At 36.2% G+C, this 22,746-nt stretch overlaps 2 protein-coding genes across 11 annotated transcripts in view; both read left to right on the forward strand.

The window, feature by feature from the left end:
- The window catches only part of LOC148420092 (serine/threonine-protein kinase VRK1-like), a 311,189-nt gene that overhangs the window by 142,205 nt on the left and 146,238 nt on the right, over positions 1 to 22,746 (forward strand). The gene's annotated exons all lie outside the window — the stretch shown is intronic.
- The window catches only part of LOC148420094 (uncharacterized), a 235,676-nt gene that overhangs the window by 98,464 nt on the left and 114,466 nt on the right, over positions 1 to 22,746 (forward strand). For all 10 annotated transcript variants that reach the window (XR_015866354.1, XR_015866356.1, XR_015866355.1 and 7 more), the window contains one exon: positions 3,286 to 3,416. Coding sequence is in view for 5 of the 10 variants with exons in the window: in XM_088420997.1 (XP_088277123.1) it covers positions 3,286 to 3,416 (131 nt within the window). In the remaining 5 variants the exon portion in view is untranslated. The remainder of the gene's footprint in view (positions 1 to 3,285; positions 3,417 to 22,746) is intronic.

Genomic DNA, 22,746 nt, shown 5'->3' on the forward strand with positions numbered 1-22,746 from the left:
GCATGGTCACACCAAATAAATAAGTCAAGTTAAGGTGACACATACACAGTATACAGATACCGTTACCAAAACACTCATTTTTGCTGACCCGTTAAAACGTCCTGAACTTGTTTCAGTTAAAGAAATTGTGACAATCGGGAAATCAGCCACATGGATGGAGACCTAAATGAAGAAAATGAAGCAGAAAATTAGTGGTTTAATGCCAGTTCATGGTTCGGTTGTTATGTCACTGTGAGCTGAGGTGTGCAGGTGATTATGGAGATCAGCTTTACGCAGATCAGGTGAACAAGTTAGATCAGTGAGAGAATTTCTGGGCAGATTACGGGGTAATATGTGTCCAAGATAGATACATATATTTAACAAAATATGGTTATATTGTTCAAGAACTGTGCATCTTTGAGTTCCGGGAAAACCTGACGAATTGGTTTTCAAAAGGCTTTTCAGAATACAAATGTGAATATAATATATAAAAAGCAAGTTTTCCCGTTTAAAGTTTCCCTCCTACATTTCAGATTTCATTCAGTTATCAGTATATGGCACACTTATCCAAGTACTAAATCAAAATCCAGTTTTTATAATGGAACACTTTTATCAAAATGTCATATTTGTTGGTCACTGAAATACTTAATGGGCTCTTTTGGAACATTTTCTGTCCTTTCAAACTGTCAGTACTCCATAGCATGCTGGCTGACAAGGTTTTCCCGGCATAATTTGACAGGCCAATAAAAGTGCTTCCAGAATTGTATATTACAATAAAAAGTCTAACTGGGCTAAGTGCTGGCCCAGTTCAAAGCATTGTGATACTTTTGGTGGCTTTGCCCGGGTTGTAAATATAGCCTGTAAGTGCAGATAAAGTCACATTTACTTTAATACTAACTCCTGTTTTTCTCTCTCTCTGCCTTTCATTGGGAATATAAATTTAAAAAGGCCATTATACTCCATCACCTGAACGGTGAACAGTATCACTACATACTCTGCAGTGTCAAGTGTTTTATTTCTGTATTAGAGGGGGAGAGATAAGTGTGTGTGTATGTGTGCATGTGTGTACAAACGTGTGCGTGTGTGCATGCTCCTTTGTGTGCTAATCTATGCTTGAGGTACAAGTCACTGTGTGGATGTGAGTTAAAATACTGCACAAGAGGTTTGTAGTGTGAGCATGAGTAGGCCACGCTCTTCTCTGGACACGCTTATCTGAAATGCTGTGAAATGGATTCATATTCATATTTGGATATTTACATGACATGTGCAAGATTTTTAGAACAAACCACAATCGCCGTTTAATCCAAATCCAGACCACAACTATTATATGGTTTTTATTGTCATTATTGTGTGGAGGGTGAAGGGGGCAGATGGACCCGAAGGTCCAAAGAAAGCGCTTGACTCGTCGTTCAACAGGACAAACAGGTGTTCCCTACTCCCCAGCTAGAAAAACACAACGTTTTTCTGTGACATTCAATCTCAGATTCAAGATTCTAAAAACATCTTAATTACACTGATATTGTGTTGTACAGCGTCTGTCTGTCTGGATCTCCATTATAGCAGTTTAGCATAAATTCGCCGGTGGAAAGCTGTCCTCAAGTCTCGCATATAGGAGTGTGAGGGCAATCAGACTACTTTTCAAAAGTTGTTTAATAGGTGTGATTTACTCTGCATATTTTTATGCTAAAAGCCAGACACAGTTTGTCATTTGTACTTATCACTTTTTAACAAGCTAGGCTGAATAAAATGTTCTTTTTCAGCCTGCAACATCACTCTCATGGTTCTGAAATCACTTTGTCGCATTGACCAAAATTTATGGGAAGAGAATTGTCTAAATCTCATTCGCGTTTCTAGAGAGGAAAACCAGTCTGCTGCTAAGCATGATTTAAATATAAGTTAAAACAAATGTTGATTATCAGATTTCAGAGTTTAGTCATTCATTATTTGGTATTCTGTGTTTATAATTGTTCCTCAACTCTCCAATTACCAGAAGACTCAATAGTTGAAGCATTATGGGACAAATGCAGGATGGTTCAATTTGAAAACACCTGCGTGGCAATATTTTGGTTTCCAGTTGAAGAAAAAGATATATTGGCAGAAAAGACAAAGATGATATGTACATACTGGAACAAAAATGCCCCAAAAAAGAAACAAAAAACACAGCTGATAGGAGGCGTATGCCTTTTTTTTTTAACTAATCAATGTTAGGAAAGATCACATCTGCATCCGAACATAAAATAGCCTAACTCTTCTTTGATGTTTTTATTGCTGTTTTTGGATGCTAGCTCATGCATTTTCTTATCTTCTGCTTAATAAAAAGAAAACAACTGAAAAACTGATTTTTTTTTTTAGCTAGGCATGTTTAATATGAAACATCTTGCAAAAATCTTTACAATATTATATCTCATCTCATGTCATTTGTGTCTCATCCCATCCTTGGATGCCATTTGTCATGTTCCTTTTTCATCACTTTTATCCAATTTTGCTCAAATTATTCCTGTTTATTTGCTCTTGTTTATTTGCATTATTGCATGTTGTGTTTTTTTTCTGGGTTCCACAATCGGAATACAAAATAGAGCTTTAACAAAGTAGTAGTTGGAAAATGTTCTGGTCCCTTTGTGAGAAAGCTCACTTCATGGTACTGATAGTAATTGTTGTAAAGTCAAACTACTGTGTTTTTCTGGGTACAATTGTTGCAGGGTGGCAATATTAATCCCCACTAGCAATGCCACCATAGTCTTAATGATCTATGTCCTCTGTTATTTGTATCCTCATATGTTGAGTGTTTTGTCAAAAGTAGGTGAGTTTTGCTTGCCTGGTAATTCTGTGTTTTCTCCAGGGATCCATGGCCCAGTAAGAGACACAGTTGCTCGACATAATTAGACCAGGAAGGTCCTTGTAAACTCATAAATATCTTGGCCAAGTTGAATGGCTGCTGTTTTTTTTTTTCTTTCTCGGCAATTAACATGGACAGAATTTTTTTGAAAAATGAGAGAGGAAAAAAAGTTTTTGAAGGTCTGGAATGGATGGAGGGGTTCTTAATTCCCCGAAGAAAAGAAAGAAGGAAGACTCTAAAAAGCAGTTGATTTAGCAATGAGCCAAAATTGGACACAGTTTGACTATGTTGCACAAAAATAATTTACTTAATAGTTTCATATATTTTCATATACATGTTTTAATATGTTCTCAGTTTAATTGGATAATAAAGAAAAGAAAATAATTCATTACCTTGAATTAAAAGAATGAAGAGATCCTGGATACTTACACAAGATTGCAAAAAATGTGATTTTTTATTTTTTTTAATAGGTTATTTGGGAGATTAGATTCTACTGGACAAAGGGCTCCTGGTCGGGGACTGTCATTGGGTCCAATTGCTGGTTACATGGGAGCAGGAGGCAGGACTGGCAGAGTGGAAAAAGGAACATTAAACAAACCAGGTAATTAATCTGAAAACTTGACTCGAGTTTCTTCTAAATGCTTGATCCAAATAACTATGAAGAGTGTTGTTGATGTGGCAACACGGTGAAGCAAAATATTGGCTTATACCTTGGTAGGGGTATATACAAAAAAAAAGGTCCAATGGCAATTGATGTGAAGCAGTTAAAAGGCAAAATAGGCTTTCCAACATATCATCTAATATTCAATTTAGACTTAAAAATTAAGTAGGCCATAAAACACAACTTTACATGTGTTTTAGTGACCTGAAACAAGCCCATGACAATGTCCAACAGCAGCGCCTGCTTCAAAAGCTGTCTAGCCAGTACACTTGGACAAACAGCAGTTTGTACCAGATTTTTTGCTGGTTCAAAAAAAAAACAAAAACCAAACAAAACATATTTATTGTTGTGCAACGAATGCCACATTGTCAGGTCAACTTGAGTTTAAGGCTTTCTTATCATATAGACTGATTTAAGTACAAGAAATACAATGACTCTACTATCTCTACAATATTCCAAAATTAAGATGATACAATATTCCAAAATTAAGATGATAAATTGGACTGTAACCAAACCTGCCAGTGACCCATGTTGATCACCAGTTTACAATCGAATAACCCTTGTTGACCACCCAAGCACACACACACACATTTTCAAAAAAATACCTAGTATTTTTTGCTAAGCATGGAATGTCCCAGAAGCTACCTCACAGACTTGTGTGTGTGTGTGTGTGTGTGTGTGTGTGTGCGTGTGTGTGTGTGTGTGTGTGTGTGTGTATTTGAGACCTCAAAGAGCGGGCTTCAGTGGATTACAATGGTCCCGATGTTCTATGCCCTTTCATTAACCTTGCCTCTCAGTTGTCTCATTTAATACAAAACACATTTCTAATCTGCAGTCAACTAAATAATTCTACAGGCCTCTTTGCAGTTCTCGTATTAGGGTGTGTGTTTGTGCGCGCGGGCGTGTGTGAGTCTAAGGGAGAGACTGCTGCTCTTATTGCCTTGGGTTCCCTATGCCTAGCACCCTAATTACTCCCGAAACAGGCGGTCAGACTCCTCCTCTGTGCTATGATCATTTCAAATTTATTTTGATTGATTTGTGTCAGCTTTAACTATGCTTTGGGCTGAGGTCGATAAATAAAGATCAATACTTTAATGTTTTCCTCTGAACCTTTATTAAAAAAGAGATTGGCTATAAAGAGGGCTGAAACATGTGGAGGAGTGCCTACTTTCAATGCATGTCAACTGGAATCTAATTGAACAACATTGAACTGGCAGAGATTAGTCCAGCGAGTGTGAGGTGCTGGAGGCCCCCGCTGTTAGAGACAGGTGATGAAGAAGTAATATGTAACTGAAATTACAAATTAAATGAGGCAAGTGAGAAAAGTTGGATCTTGTTAGTCAACTTAGAAATGGCCCCTATTGTAATTCAGCTTGAACATGTAAATTCAAAGACTTCAACGTGACGGTATTGAAATCAATACCCATCAAATTTCATTCAAAATTTGATAGTAATTAAAACTGTTGATGGAAAGTCTTATGCAATGCCGCAGTTTTATGAGAGGTTTTTCAAAATTGAGTGTGTTGCTAATAGAGCAAATACTTTTTTTTTTTGTATAAAATCAAACAAAACACTGGCCCTCAAGTCCACAATACTACCAGCCACGCAACTGCTAGTCTTTTTTTTATTTTTTTTTATTTGATTTAACGACGTACCACCTGAGAAAAAAACGGTATTGTAAACCTAGGTGGCTTAATGGACCATATATTGAAATTAAGTAAAATATCAAAGTAATTTCACCCTATCATTCTTCCTTATTATGTCAACTTCCAAGCCAACATTGGAACTTTTTTTCTGCTTGAGTTTGAAATGACCATTTGCACCTCATAGTTCACGATTAGTGCTAATGCTGGAGACTTGTATCGTATCGAACAGTCATGTACCGTATTTTTCGGACTATAAGCCTGACTATAAGTCAGTTTATGGAACAACTATGAAAAAGAACTGAAAAGATGTGAATCAATGGCTGTGCTCAAGAATGGTTTTCAAATATATTATTAAAAATATAAAAAGAAAGTCGAAATTTAATAAGATTTTGCATGTAAGTTCATGGCATGTATATTTGATGTATATATGATTACATATGATTGTATTTATAAAATTATGATTGCATATATTATTTATTTGCGGTGTGTGAAATGTTCACTAAAATATTCTATCAATTAAACAATGGGAGACAGAATGTTATCGAACTATTGATTTCAAGTTTAAACTGCTATTTAACGCAGTATTCTGTTGATAATATCCATCCATCCATTTTCTATAAATATAATGTTGGGACTAAATATGCAGACATGTTCAGTCTGTTAAAGAGAGGATGTGGTAGACGATTAAAAAGTATAAAAAAGAAAGTGTAAACGTTTCACATACCACTATATACCTGCGGCTTATAATCCAGTGCGTTTTATAGTCCGGAAAATACGGTAATTAACTAGTGGTTCAGGAGTGACCGTTAATCAGTGAGTGGATATGATTTTATGAATATGGTGTGATACTGTTCAAAAAGAAGTGCTGTGATGGCAATAAATACGAAGCCGCGCAAGATAACGCTTGCTGCGAAGGCCCAAAAAAAAAAAAAAGCATACAACGCATTGCATTGACATCTATCACGTGAGGAAAATGAGATGGTTCATCTCAAGAGGTTTATACTCTCAATGAATTAAATTTAAACATAAACGTGGGGCGGCACGGCTCAGTGGTGGAGTGCTCTTTGTGTCCATGTCGGTGTCCTTCAATGACCCCCAATTGCTGATGAAACAAAGAAATCTCTGCCTGGGGACTGCAGAGGAAATCTAGCCTCCTGGCTAGTTCTGGTACATTTGCAGAAATGTGCATTATTGTCCCATTATTATCCCTGTTAAATAAATAATCAAACTGACATTGAATCTTCATTGGCAGCACTCATGCGACATTGTTACGCTGACGTTGTTTTGTCACACGTTTGAATTTCATATTGGACCTTTGAGCGGAGTTCATACGTTCTTTCACTTTTGCTGCTTCTCCTCGCCTACTCCAGGTCCAGCCTCAGGCAAACAACATTGTAATTTCAAAAAAATATTTACCATACATTATGCATAATTGTGAAAGTTTGTCCATCTCTATGTTAGCCTTGTGAGTGAAGTGTGAATGACCTTTCACACCTCTCACCTAAGTGTACCATGCATCCATCAATTCATCCATCCATCCATTTTCTCTTTTCTTGATAAGGTGACTGATTACCAAATATATCCCTACCCATATTTATGACAGTAGGATAGACTTCAACATATATCCTTGATAGTAGGCCACATCCATTCGATGCATCCACCAAAGGAGACACAGCATTTCTGTCACAAGTTGAAGCTTTATAAACTGGGAGAAATAAACCAAACATCCCATGAATGTTCACCAGCATGACAGTACATTTTTAGACTTTTTTTTTTTTTTTTATCCATATCCATTAAACCTGACACACTGATGTGTTTTTCTCTCTGTATTTTCTTTGGTCTAAAAATATCTCCACTTTCCAGGCCTTGCTGTCACTACAGATAGGACGAAACAACAGACCCCTTGTCCCATCACATATCATTGTGCATCAGTGAGGTTTGCGTGTTTGAATTAGAAGCTGCAGTATTTGGATTTTAGTGAAGTAAATCATGAAAAATATCGTGAAATTATATACTTGTTTTTGTTTTGTATTTTTGCGTACCAATCGTACAAAGGCATTGCAACACCATTTGAAAGGCCCAACTGAGGGTTATCTAGTCTAGTTATTTAGCTACACAATAACTGTACAACATTAAAGTACATTACAGGTCTACTTAACTACGGACTGTAACCAACATGAGAACCACTTCTGGTTAAGTAACTGAATGTTACTTTGTACGTAGACACCGAGTCTTCATTTAGCTTACCATGCATATTTTTGAAAGTGTCATAAAACATGCTAAATTCACTTCAAGTTGGTAAAATTATTAACAATACAGTATTATTAATTTTTGACCAGTTGGCAGTGATTAATTACATTTAAACATTTTCCTCTAGTAGAGCACGCAGAATTGATAGTATATCTCATGAATTTCGTTAGATTTTCCAAGTACAGTGTACTTATGTTGTATGATGAGCGTACGGATAAGTCTATATAAGGTGGTATTATTGCATTTCTGATCTGTCAACCATCAGAGGAGAGCTTTGAACTCTCTTATCTCACTCATCCAGTCACTCTCCATAGATCTGGCTAATGATTATAATAGAAACACTAAGCGTTTTCCCAAGGTAAATTTAACTCACTGTCAGTGTTATAAGCGCACGGAGCATTAAGCCAGAGTGGAATTAGTTGACAGGGTTACATTTATATAATACTTTTACACCACGGCTGTAAAAGTTGACAGTGTTGCTCATGTTTTGTCTCAAATTGAATGCATGCCATGTCACACATACTGTATACTTTATTTTCATAAAGTGATGATGGAAACTGCCATTCAAGGTGTCTATTGTTAAAACTTAACTGCTATTAATCATTATCTTGGAGGTTCTTTCAACTACTCTCATAAAGACGATTGATGTAACCTTGTTTGGCTGTGAAGGTACAATAATGTATTTCTTTGACAAGAAAGTATACTGTATATCAAGTGTATAAAACTTCTTAATTTATTAATATTAACATTGCACTATTGTTCCAGTTGGAACAGTTGAGTCTGTAAATGATTCCTATTTGAATATTCATCAGTCTACAATGTTCACTGTGATGCTTGTTATTTTGGGACATTTTAGACCTCACTGTAAGGCAGTCCCAAATCTCTGAAAGTCATGGCGTCACATTTTTGTCAGCAAAAACAACCACATAGTTTAACATTCACAGTGGAATGCGGCCTTTAGCCATTTCTCTATTGGCGTTCTTGTCTGTTCTCACGTTCTTGTGATCTTAAGAAATGTCATAAGTGATTTCCCTAACTGTTCTAAATTAAACTACGAATAAGCCAATAACCCGCACAATACCCCCAGATGTTGGATTTATAAACTGGCTTACAGTTGAAACATACTGCAGCACTTTATTTTACAATTTGATGCATACTAATATATATATATATATATATATATATATATATATATATATATATATATATATATATATATATATATATATATATATATATATATATATATATATATATATATATATATATATATATACACACACACATACATATATATATGTCTTTAATGTTTTATATTTAACCTTCCATTTACTTTCATCTTCATCTTTCAATGCTCTGTGTCGGCTGTACAGTCTGATCTGTCATAAATTGTAACAATATAGAATTTTGACAGGATGTAAAAAAACAACATGTCAAGACGAAATTGCATTGCTTGTTGCAATATTGTATTCTGCTTTTGACTTTGTGACTACTGCTAAGTACCATTGTTGAAGGTACTGTATTGCTCAAAAAGCAGGCCCATAATTACAAGGACAACATGAAATACAATGCATTTCTTTGGCCTTAGAATTGCTCGTTATAACTGAATGTGTACAACATATAATGTGAAACTATCTTTCCCAGATACATTGTGAAGTCACCACAAAGACATGGCAGATCAATATGTTGCCCGTCATGTTTAAAAAAAAAAAACAGCAACAAACAGCGGGTGGTGGCCATTAGGAATTTGGGGAAAAAGTACAGATTTTTGGGGTCATCTTCAGCTTGACATCCACCTTCTGTTACATTTTGTTAATTCTGACTGATATTTGGGAGGTACTTACAAAATATACTGTACCTACCTCCCACAAAAGGGAATGAATGAAACACAAAAATGAATGAAACCCTGAGGTAGAGGTAATACATTTGGCTTTGAATTCACTAGTAAAATTATGTCCTCTATAAATAGAACACATAATTTAACATCACTAACTTGTGTCTCCTCTCTTAAATTATTCTGACCTTTCTGAGAATTTTTGAAGCAAGTCTCAAAATGTCTAAACAGATGACAGTTACAGGCAATCTTGCTTTGACCGTTAACTCAGGTTTTATTTCTTGATTCAGTTAGTTATTAGTTGTTAGTTTGTTAGTGTGTTTGTTGGGCTCTTTATATTCGTCCCACCCTGACCCTGAGCAGAGCGTTCAAAACACATGTTTATCCCTACGAAAATCTAAGTGTAATTGAATTTCAACATTAACCGCGTATTAATTATGAAAATGAATCGGATAAAAAGAATTGGACACCACAATTTACAAAATACACCCAAAAGATAAATTATACTGGCTACCAAAGCTGTTGAAATTTTTATTTAAACCAAATTGTTAACCCCTTAATATGATACCTAAATTCATGAATTCAGAAATGTTCTCATCTAATTGCATGTATTTTCACAGATAAAGTGATGCTAAAGTTTAAAAAAATATATAAAAGTGAACAAAACCATGTTCATTTGGAAGTGACTCTTTTGGTGTGCTAGCATTTTTCCAAATCAGTTTACAGAATCAGATGGTGGAAATTATAGGTCACTCATAGATGTTCAATAGCAGCAAAAATTACTTCCACAAAATGACCATGAACACCTGTCCAAACATTAATTTTAGCAGGCCACTGAAAGTGGAAAGGTTTATTGTATAATGGGCAGTTTAATGGATTCGATTTATTTACTGCCAGTAGCCTTATTCTCAAAACACAAAATGATGTTTGGATGATACCACATCATTCCTCAATGACACCAGGGGCAGATTGGGGCTCAGTCTCAGTATAATCAAGGACAAATGTCAAATGAGTTTGCAATAGCAATATAATACCAAATATTGTATGTAACCTCATGAAAACCAGTCAATGTTTACAGCCCCGTCATCTAAACTGAAAACATTTAACAGAGGATCTTCTTTATAAAGCAACAAAATAAATACGCATAAAAATAATCCTGAAGTATATGAATGACTCCAAAGATATAAACCAAAAAACAAATCCCTACTAAAATGGACACAAACAGGCTGCGTCTCAGGAGGATATTGCTTTTTTTTTTTTTTTTAACCTAAATACAATACAGGTCCTAGAATTCAACTACATTCATGCTGGATGATCCACCTGGATGGTAACCATAATAATGCATCAGAATATCAAGGGACACTTCACAAATATATGTAGTTTTTATGGATTTTGTGTGTATTAATCAATACAGGTGTGTCCTCAACAATAAGAAACTGAATCTCCAAAATGAGCTATGTGTATCCAATCTGATTTAGGTTCTAGCAGTAACATTTGATTGAGAGTTGATTTTGATGCTGACGTTTTGACTCCGGAGGTAAAAAACAGACAGGTATATATTTAAAAAAAAAAAAAAAAGTGGGTTTGACAAACATCAGATGAATGAATTTGGTCAACTTTGGATGCTTCACTATATTTGTACATCAGATGAACATGAAAGACACGTTTACAATTGTATTCATATTACAAGGATGAGTGTCGAAATTTACTTTTGTTCAGGGCACCTGTAGACAAACACATTAACATTTATGAGTAATTTTAGACTTTAATGACTGACATGCATGTTTTTTATAATACGGGAAAAACTTGCGAACACAGGGAGAACATGTGAACCCTGTTCTCAGAGCGAACGTGCGTGCGTGTGTGTGTGTGCACGTGTGTATGTGGTTGCCAACTACCATCTTCATAAAAGCATTTGTACATCAAAATGAGTATTTTTGTCACTTCTTTCGCAACCATAAATGCTCTCTCTCTTACTTTCCCGCTCGCTCGCTCTCTCTTGGACTCTCTGATATACATAGCAATGACCTCTGTCTCAGTCATGCTGGCACCATACTGTGAATTCCATCTAAGCAGAAAAACAAGTGGAGATTGTCATGCAAATGAAAATGTTTGTGGGCCGCGTACAAGAACAAAAAAAAAAAAAAATCTGTTTGTGTCCTTATTTGTGTGCTGGGAGATGGTAAAGAGGGGACAATCAAAAGGGAAGAGCACGCAGAAACAGAAAAGAGCAAGTGAGAGGGAGAGAAAAATCAAAAGGAAGAAGAAAAAAATAGAAACGGTAGGCAGCAAGGAGCTGTATCAAATAGACAGGATGGCATGATGAGACGCTGCTTTGAATGCACACTAAATCTGTCACAAGCAGGTGGCCTGTATGCTGCTCTGTTTACCATTACAGGGTATACACATGTGATCACTGTGTCTCTGGAAGAAAATCTTTCCCAGCAGAGTATGCATTTATATTTCTTACATATACTTTTTTTCAGGAGGATTTATGTAGCCGACACAATGTCAATGAAAAATTAAACTTCGGCCTCTATGATGGCCTCTTCTGACTTACAATGCCCACGCAACAATGACAGGAAAACCTCGGTGAGGGGTGGCTGTACATACGTGCGTACAATAAAAATGATTTTCATATATAAATTTAATTTTATTTGAATAACATGTAATTCAAGCTGTAACCTGTATAAACTGTGTAAAAATGATTTAACAGTTGTTGAAAGTTGATTTATATTGCTTTTTTCTTTTGTTAATGTTAAAAAGGATACATGTTTAGGTATACTTCGCCAATTTTTAGAGATAATAATCTTATTCATAGACTGGGCGTCCACTGAGTGGCCACAGCCACCATTGGCTACAATGTAGCGCCACCCCTGTTCACAAGTACATTTGTTGTAGTTACTTACGTGAATTATCGATAATAACAATCACAAAATTGTGGTGAATTACACTGCAGAAATCTGCAGAAACCGATGAACATGAATGCAAACGACACAGCATTAGCTGAACTTGCATGAGAAGGAAATCCCTGAGTTAAATTGAACTGGACTTTGTATCAATTATGCTCTGCAAATAAATTTGCCAAGGGTAGACATTGACAAACCACTTCCGCTCTTAACGGACAACATCATAGTTGATCATTTTCAATCATTTGATTGACTCCAAAAAACTCAATCCTTTCACCAAGTGCTAATGATCTCCTTCATATTTATGGTTCTGGATTGGAAACAAAAATGCATTACTTTGGATATTTTTTTTTTCAGCTGAATCTGTAATCTGAAATATAGAAAAAGCACATTCTGATGAACAGAACTTTTGGGGCCCTTTTGAATAGATATAAGTTGGGCTATTTTGATCACTCATTTATGCAAATACAATTTTGAACAGGAGCTGACTGTGGTTAACACAAATTTTACACAACGGGAAGTTTCACCATAGCAAATCTACTCTCGGACGTACACATGAAACATGTTGCGCAATCTACAATCTGACTTGCAAGCTTGAAGCGGCTGCACACGTCAAAATTACAATATTTCGGCAAACCACGCCCCTCCGCGCAGAGTCCATGTGGTAGAGATTTGTATCTTCTGGAATTTTTTTACAAATGGACAACATGGCGGACAAACTATCACTTATTGAAGTTCGTTGTGAATAACACTGTTATGATTCTTATAAAAAGAAATACCATGATGTAAATACCTTAAACAACTCCTGGCGAGCACCACGTTGGGGCGAGATGAGGAGTCTGTTGTCATACAAACATGTCAATACATGTCATACAAACATGTATCATTGTTTGTAAAATTATAGAAAATCACCAATGTTCTAACTCCTGTAAGTTATTTGCAGAACAGACCTCCAGCCGACTCATGTGATCTTTGGGGGCTACCTGGTGCCCATGGGCACCGCATTGGTTACCCTTGCCGTAGAGTCAATTTACTGCCACCTATAGTATGGGAGGATATTGTGTGTCGGCTCCAAGTATACAGTGCTGCAAAACGTGTGCCAACACATCAAATATAAATCAAGCTAGACTTTTCTTGCAGGCTTGTTTTCGTCGTAGCGAACCAGTTAAACACAAATGCATAAAAAAAACATTTCGTATTATGGAACAGGGGGATTTTTCCTTGAGTGAGGAAGTAAGAAAGGGGAAAATGCTTTAATGCATTGATTTTTTTTCACACTGGGGGATTATTTTTTTTTACACATGTTGGTTGTGTTGTTGAAGAGTTTTACTGTATATCATTCTTGTGTAAGCACAACATTAATACGAAATAAATCACCCACCACTCTCTCTTTCACGCATATTGCCAATTTTTTCCTGTTTTTCTTTTACTCTATTGGCTTTTCTAAACTGTAACCATCCCACTCCTCTGCTTTTTTTTTTGCTTTCAAAGACACTCACAAACATACAGGCTTGATTGTTATCCAGTGCTGTCATCAATTATTAGGTCTGCTGGTGCTTTATGAAATCACTATGCAACCTGCCAACAAACACTGAGCGTGTTACGATTCAGAGTGGACACTCATCCTGCTTGTTTTTCTATTTTTTTTACTGTTGCTTTGACTTGGGTAAAGATTGCATCAGTTTACATCAGCGACAGAAAAAGTGGCAGGTTGGCCACTACCATTCCAAACTCCCAGTCCCAATGCTGTGGTGCAAAGAATGAACTGAAAAAAAAATATGACACACCTAATTGAAAAATGCTTGACACTTACCGTACAACTAAAAAAAATATAATAGTGGCAATTGAAAAATGGTGTTTAAAAGAAAAAATGACTGACATAAACATGCATACAGTGATTACTAGTGATTCTTTACATCATGAAGCATGTCTTATTTCTTAGTGAATAATAATTATTTAATTAATCATTAAAATAAAGTTGTTATACTGGTCCCCTCGATAAAGGGGTTAGCGAGGTCTCGATTAAACTTTTTCATATCCGCTGTGATACAAATATTGCAGCTGTTAGTACTGACCAATACTAACATTAAACAGAGATGATATCAGCAAGATTCAAGACAAAGTACATCTTGGAGCCACTTTTCAGGAAAAAAAAAGTTCCGCTCAGGCTCAGTTGTTGTCATGGGTGGAACTTAGGTAGGGTACACAAATGTGTGAAATGAAGCACCACTGATTTCTGATGTGCATGTGTCCTTGCGTACCAGTTATGTGCATCCCTGGTAATAAATTACTAACTTAGTGTAATTTCTTACATTAGTACCTGAAGTAAATTGCTATTTTAATACTTTTATACGTTAAGTCTTTGGGTATGTTAGCATTATATTACCTAATATAATCAATGACCTTAGTACTTAAAAACCCAAAGTCCTTGATTAATGCAGTACCTAATTACCTAAAGTAATGACTTATAGTAATTTAGCACTTAACTATCTAAAGTAACTGATTGATTTAATACTCAATTTATATAGCACTAGCCCTTTTTAGATATTGTTTTTGCCAAACATTTGAAGAAATATGAATCAATCAGAGATTGAATGTCTGGACTTGAAATGTTATAACATGTCTTTTGGATTGAATGAGTTGGGGGGAAAACCTTAAACTTAGAATGTAGACTCCAAGGCATTATTTTAATGATTATGTCAATAAATGTCCATATGCAAACCTACTGACAAAATTATATGGTGGAAGACCACCCCCATCTCCTCATACACACACACACACACACACACGCACACACACACATGGGTTCACCCTCCAACTTGCCCCTGCCCTCCATCCAATAATACTTTTGGCAGTCCCGGGCTGTAATTGGCAGCAGGTTTGCCATGCCGATAGACTCCGCTCAGCCCTTTGGGTCAAGAGTAATTTACTGAGCTGCTAAACGGCGCTAGTTTTCTCCCTCCCTCTCTTCCTCCCCAGTCCAATCCAGTCACCCTCCAATCCCCCTCCTTTTTTGCCCTCGGTATCCCATATTGGAATTCCCATCCAGGCTGTATTACAAGCCGAGATGATGTCTTAATCCCTTGTTAATTAGGGACAACATCTCCAACAGCTGAGGCTAAAGCGGAGCGTGGTGCAGGCTCCTGAGACTTGAGGGCTCTGGCCAAGCTTGCATCCCAGTCAGAAAAGCCTGGCTCTGGCAATGGCACTGAGAGATGGGTATAAAGAGGGATGGGGGTGTAAAGAGGTGGTGATGATGTGGCTCCTTGTTGTTCTGCACGGGGATTGACAGAGGTTGCTGTCTAATCCACCATAGATGCTCTACTATGGTAATAGAGCCTGGATGGATGGGCAACCGGATGCTACTTCTGGCTCACTTTGGGCCCTTTAAACTAATCCAACATTATAGGTTAAGAGCAGGGTGTTTTCTCGTTTTGCTGTTCAATTTTGTTACACACCTAGTTCCTTGATCTAGATGAATAAGGACAAATAATGAATGTTTGTTCTTCATCCACCACACTGCCATTGGTAAGAATAATCAACAACGCAAACAAACCTAACTGAATCTGGTGCCATCTGTATTTTACTTGCTGGAAGAATCCCTCAGATAAATGATGTAGAGGGTAAAAATAAAAAGAAGTGTACCATTGAGGAAAGGCCAGCATAAAAAGTGCATTAAAGTTATATTTCCTACTGTTCTGCTTAACACCCCCTGTAAAGCACTGACTCCTGGGGAGCTCCAAACGTGTGGTAATTATCCAACATTTTACTGGCTGCTATACCTGGTATACCTACTTATGTGTTTTGTTTGCAAAAAACAACAACAATGGAAACACTTAATAAGACATGAACATATCATACATACTCATCTTGTTACTTATGTGTACTATGTTCATACTTACACACATGAAATTGATCTATCTATGTATCTTTCTATCTATGTTCTATCTATCTATCTATCTATCTATCTATCTATCTATCTATCTATCTATCTATCTATCTATCTATCTATCTATCTATCTATCTATCTATCTATCTATCTATCTATCTATCTATCTATCTATCTATCTATCTATCTATCTATCTACAGTTCTTTAGTGCAATAAGGGTTTCTTTTGTTTTAAATAGTATACCATTATTCAACTCTTTAAAACAGAATTTTCCATGAAGCAGACCTGGGTCATTCTCTTCACTTATCGTGACTGGCTGCATTTCGTGCTGTATTTGCGTTTTGATTGGAAAAACGTACATGTAGGGGAGCTACAGGATTGCGTTTTGATCAAATTCAACCTGAAAAATATATTGAGTTATGGTACTTGGCTCATGTATTTATTTTTAATTTATGTGAGTCTTTGTTGTGGCTATTGAAAGAAGTTAGCTTGGTCACACACAACGCAGACATCTACTGACTTCATGCTGCAAAGAGCAACAAGGAGAAAGAAAGAAAAACACATTTAAAATGCCCCCATATACAATTATAAGGACTCCTCCCAAACAAAGCACAGACATTGCACCAACAAATACATGATTATTATTAGAGCCCTCACGCTTATTGGGAAGTTAAAAAACTTAATATGCTAACATTTTCTTTAATGAAAGATCGGTAACTGTGTGAATGATTTTAGAACTATTTTCTAAAAATTTTCATGGAGCTAATGTAGGTCTGTAGTCCCTTGTATATACAATTCAGCAAAATAGTGGCTCTCATACATATATATATATATATATATATATATATATATATATATATATATATATATATATATATATATATACATATATATACAATATTTGAGAGAGAATCCTCCGCAGGAGATACAATTCTATTCTACCAAAAGTGAGTGAGAAGCAGGAGAAAGCTCTGCGCCCTCATGTCTCATCCTGTTAAATTGTCTTTATTAAGAGTCAGGGACTGATCACACTGCTAAGTGACCTGTCAAGGTCACGGAAAAAGGGCAGCCCTGGCAATTAGTATGCTCTTTGGTGCAGCAGGGTTGGATTTGGCCTCTGCAACATTAGTATGCCTCACTATGGGACTGTGGGGGTTATGCTAAGCTCCACTAACCATTAGTATGCACGCTTCTCAGCCAACGATGTGCAATCATGATGTGCTGTTGTGTTCATTATTAGTCAACCCCAATCAGGGCTCTAGCAGACAGTCAACATAGTTATAAACTAACTTGAGATTTTATCCTTACTGCGCCGATCGATGCGACGCTGCACCTTTATTTTTTTAATTTTATTTGGCCCACCAAATTTATATTCTCGATGGGCAAAACTCAATGTTTTGCAGAACTCTCTGGTAACAGATGGTGTCACTAAGGAACCAAAAAACTGAGTTGATGTTATGTCTAATGCAAGGCCAGAACACCCTGTTCTTCCTTCTTTTATGGTTCAAGCTGTGCATGTCTCCAGAAGCATTAGTATGCAAGCCATCAGTAGGCCAGGATAGGGCTCAGCTACATTGTTCTGCCACAATCAAATTAGCCCTGCTGATGAGGCCTGAGCTCTGTGACCTCCACAGGCCCAGCGGCTTCTCAAACCTAGAACTGACAAAGTAGATCTGAGAGCTTGTGTCTTTAGGGACAACAGGGGGCTCACATACTGATTTTTGATTATGTTGGCTCTATTTTCTATTATTTAAAGTAATTGAGATGAGAGACTGGCTGTGGTGGTGAAACATATTTCCCCAGTACCTTACACACGAAGTTGATGGCAAAGGACTAACTGTATATAATAGGTGTGTGTATGTTTTGCAAGTTTCTCTTTTCAGTCCCTACAACTTGTGTACAAGTCACGCCACACAATTGTCAGTCAGCTCATCTCTTCCATTTCTCTAGACGATTGTCTCCCCTCTTGCGCCATCCCTCCCTTCACCTCCCATCCTCGTTTGTCTGATTTGGAGTGATCAGAAGCGAGAGCCGACACCTGCTGCTGTTGAAAATGGACTATAGGCTCCGCTAAATACCAACTCACACCACATATACTCCAACTTTGCTACATGGTACTGAGATGATCACGGGAGCAAATAAAGTATGCCAATATTTACAGCACAGTATGACGAATTGAAAAGTGCTACTTTATTATTACCTCCAACTGAAATACCAACAATTATTACCAAAATATTCATCAAAAGGAATTTATAAACATTCCCAAGGATAATTAAATAAAACGATGAAGCATCATTTTTTCACAAGAGTGCTTGAGTTACTGTATTTTGAATGCCAACTTAATGACAAAGCTGCAACTTACAAATCCGACATTGTTTAATGATCACGCATAATAAAAGCATAACCTTGATGGACTGTGTTTCTTCCATTCATCCAGAAAAAAATCACATTTGAGTGGAAAACTGTTGCCACTCCCTGATACTATCTTGTAAAATAAGTTTGTCTGATACATTTGTAATAACACATCACTCAGTCTAAGGCTGCACGATTAACTTTAATCGCGATCACGATAGATGATTAAATAATTAAGACGATCCTCTGTGATATTGGCATTTAAAAATCCGGCTACTAATACATGTCAAATCAGTCACTTTGTCACCCTACTATCAGGGGGCAAATGCAAGGTTAAGACTTCATTAAGCTTAAGAAATAGCAAGCGAGCAAATCTTTCAGCAGTGATGATAAGGGTGGCAGCAAGGCTTGGTTTAGGCAAGATCCACGCAGCTCCACGCCTCAAATTACGTCATTTTGGCAACCACGCCCCTCCGCGCAGCGTCTTCGCGGCAGATTTTCCGCAACGCCTAACTTCTGGAATTTCTGTATCGCACAGAAAACATGGCGGACAAACTACTGCTTGTGGAAGTTGGCCGATACTAACACCCGATTTGGCTGAAAACCGTGACCTAAATACCATGAGCAACTCCTGGCGAGCACGCACACTGGGGAGAGATGAAAAGTCTGTTTTAAAAAAAGCTTGAAAGATGTTGAAGTTGGCTTCACGATACCCTCCTGAAATTTAAGTTTACAATTCCACCTTAAAAAGCCTTCAGGTGGCAATGTGTCCCACATGTTGGCCTGACTAAAACCTCTGGTTATTAATCATCCTAATTTATTATTTACCAGTGTGAAATGGCTTTGAGTTTCTCACCTGATCCCTTGATAGGTGCTAGCTGTCAATTGAGACCCATTTTGAAAAATCGGATTGTAAAAAAATTGAATGAATTCGGGTTGAAATAACTGAAAATGAGATTTTGACTGCTAATTATTTGACTGCTAGATATTTTTTGGGGATGATGCTACACATTATTGTGCTGGCAAAAACTGTTCAAACTTAGCTGAAAAAGCTGAAAAACCGGTTTGACATCAATTTTGTCAACTGACACAAATCATTTAAAATAAATGGCATTATTGTACATTCAAACGAAATAGTGAGAGCATTAGGTCTCTTAGCATAATTATTGATGCCAAGCGTTGCTGAAATCCACATATAAAGTTAAAACTAAAATGTCAAAATTCATAACAATAATTTGAAATATTAAGGAGCTCTAGAACAATAAATCATCATAACTAATGTACACCTTGTTACTCCCAAAATGACATGTGTATGACATTGAGTTTTGGGGCAATACATATAAAACAATTTATAATCCTTTTTTCAAGCTAAAGAAAAGAAATACATGACTTATTAGTCAAGCTAAACGCAAAAACCCAAGTTATTTAGTCATTTAAATATTTTCACACTCCTATATTAATGGAGCTCTATATAGCATTAATAATGTAAAAATTATGTAACAATTTATTTTCAGAGTATTCAGAAGTTGTTTGAAAAAAGGGATACTTCTTATGAATTTAGGGTCAAGAATGAAACAAGGACATATCAAAAGTGAAACAATTTCTCTGTTAAATGTGTAAGTCTGTGTAATATTTAGGAAAATTATTTTAACTAATGTGATTCAATCAATACATTCAAAGGAATGTTTCACTTCAAGGTACTTTTATTCAAAGCAACTCTAAAATAACCTTTATGCAAATTGATACATTTTATTTTGTATTTAATGACTTATTTACATTATTTATTTATTTTCATGTGCAAGACATGAATCTGTAACGGAGTAAGTGGCCATTTTTATGAGTAGTAGCTTCACCCTAGGTGTCTTGATTGGAAAAATGTATTTATATATATTAATATCTGCATGGCTTGTTACTTTTGATTGAAGCTGAACAATTAAATCTAAAGCTATAGAACATTATCACCATAATATAATGCCAGCACAGGAATTATGAACTGCATATTTCCTCTGATTGCATTTTAAATTAAATATATCATAGATAAATGAATATACTTTGAATAAGACAAGGACTGTTCATTTAGACGTTTTTCTTGGAACATTTTTTCCTTTGTTGCGAGCCCTCTTTCTTTGCCACACACCTATCACTGCAACCTACCTACTGCCTTGATTTTTCTTTCGTTTTCTGTCTTGACTGCAGACGGAACGCGCACTGGCTGTGATTAAGATATTGCTTGTCACAATCAGACATGAGATGTTCTCTAAATATCTGGGGCATAAGAAAAGAAAAGGGGATGAAGTGTAGATCAAGTTTCTTGACCTGATGAAAATGGATGCAACTTGACAGGTCACCGAGTGACTCAAGATGTCAACTCAAAATAGACAAGCCATTATTATCATTAGAGCTAATTTCATCTTCCGCTTTTTTCTCTCCACTGCTAGTCACTCATTTTGTGGGATGTTCATATCCTTGACTGTCCGTTATCATAAATCAAGATGACATTCAAGCACTAACATTGCAGGCTTTGTCATTTATTCATAGAGCGATTCATAAGGCAAATATTTCTGCTTTTGTGCATTCAACAGATGTGACTAAATTAATCAAAGGCAATATGTGAAACATTTTTGCAGCCATCTTAATCACTCATCCACACAAATATTGTATAATTATTATTATGTATACCATAAATCAACTCCAGTCTCGAACCTTCACACATTTGAAAAAGAAATATGTTAACTTACTTTAAAATGCAAGTCATGTTTACTACAATTACAACAATGAGGTTGTGTGTAAGGCTGTTGCTTGAACTCTGAAACACTTTAGCTCGTTTTTAGTTTTGGCTTCAGTTTCAGTGGTGTGAGAACCTTGCACTACTTTGCATGAGCATGTTTCGTTATTTATTGAGCAACGCAAATCTAATGTATGAGTGCTACTCAGTTGTGTGTAAGAGAACCTATCAGTAGAGTGAATAATTGAGAAAACAAAAAAATCACTATTGATAAATGAGATCATTTCATTTTTAAATATGAGAGCCTTTGAGTATAGCATAAAGTATATATATATATATATATATATATATATATATATATATATATATATATATATATATATATATATAGTATATAAAGTATGACAAAGAAAAAAGTTTAACTGTGTCTATATGAGAGCACTTAATCGCTGTGTGTATGAGAGCCTTTAAGTATAGTGTACGAGCGGATATCAGCTCAGGTTATGAACAAAAGAAAAAAAAAAGTGTGCAAGAGAACAATTTAGAAGTACTGTAAGAGAGCTAATCCTGAATTATGATGCCAACAACCCCTCATAGATTGACACATGCAGTTCCATATACAATATACGTACCGGTGCATGAAGGCTCTATTTTATAAAGTGAGTTATACGTGTCCCCTTCTCATCCAATCACAAGGCAAGGCAAAGGTTTATTTATGTAGCACATTTCATTCACAAGGTAACTCAATGATTTAACTTCCTAACTACATTTAAAAAGTCTGCACAAATGTGTACACGTCTTGTATAGTAAAAGGTTAAAACGTTTTTAAACCTAGACTTGGAAAAAAAAAAATCAATTTAGGGGTTGATTTTATTCCTGTTCATTGTATTTGTATGCAGCATAACAGCTAAATGCTGCTTCACCATGTTTGGTTTTGACTCTGCACTCTACTATTTCAAACCAAACCGATTCAGTGATTTATAGCATATTATAGCTTTAAACTTCATTCCATAGCTGATTAGAATCCAGTATACAAAATGCAATAACATGCTCTGATTTCTCTCTTAGCCTAGCACGTTTTGGTTTACATGTAGTATGTTTAATACTGCTATCTTAGAGGCGTGTTGTTGTATGTAACACTTACATGATCACATATTCCTTCAGCTTCGTGCACTATTGTGCAAAGCAGGGGCAAAATTGCATTGTTATTTGAAGATGCAGGGCATTAGCCGCTGATGTCTTTACACTTGCAAATGAACCATCCACCCCTCCTAATCTGTCTTTTTAATGCACTATAGATTTTATTTCATCTCATGTAATATCGCATTCTCAATAATGATCATCAAGCTGACACTGTCCCCTCCTGCAGAAATTAAATCTTGCCACTGAGTGCAAAACTAATAAAAGATGTTGCGGAAGGAAATAAAAATAAATAAACATGATGAATCATAAGCAGCAGGGATTTATATTCAGTTGCACTAGACAATTACACAAAGAATTGGAATTTATCAGCCGCTTTGCCTCTCAAAGGCTCAATAATGGGCTGCCATCACTGGGCAGGACCTCACTGTCACCATCTTGCTAATAGAGATGTACAAGTGTGTGTGACACTTCCCTCGCGTGGGGATGTACATACAGCATGTAATCACACATTTTCACACATG

Source organism: Hippichthys cyanospilos, chromosome 8, assembly GCF_059441005.1.
Source record: "Hippichthys cyanospilos isolate Australia breed blue-spotted pipefish chromosome 8, RoL_Hcya_1.0, whole genome shotgun sequence".
NCBI classification, from domain to species: Eukaryota; Metazoa; Chordata; class Actinopteri; order Syngnathiformes; family Syngnathidae; genus Hippichthys; species Hippichthys cyanospilos.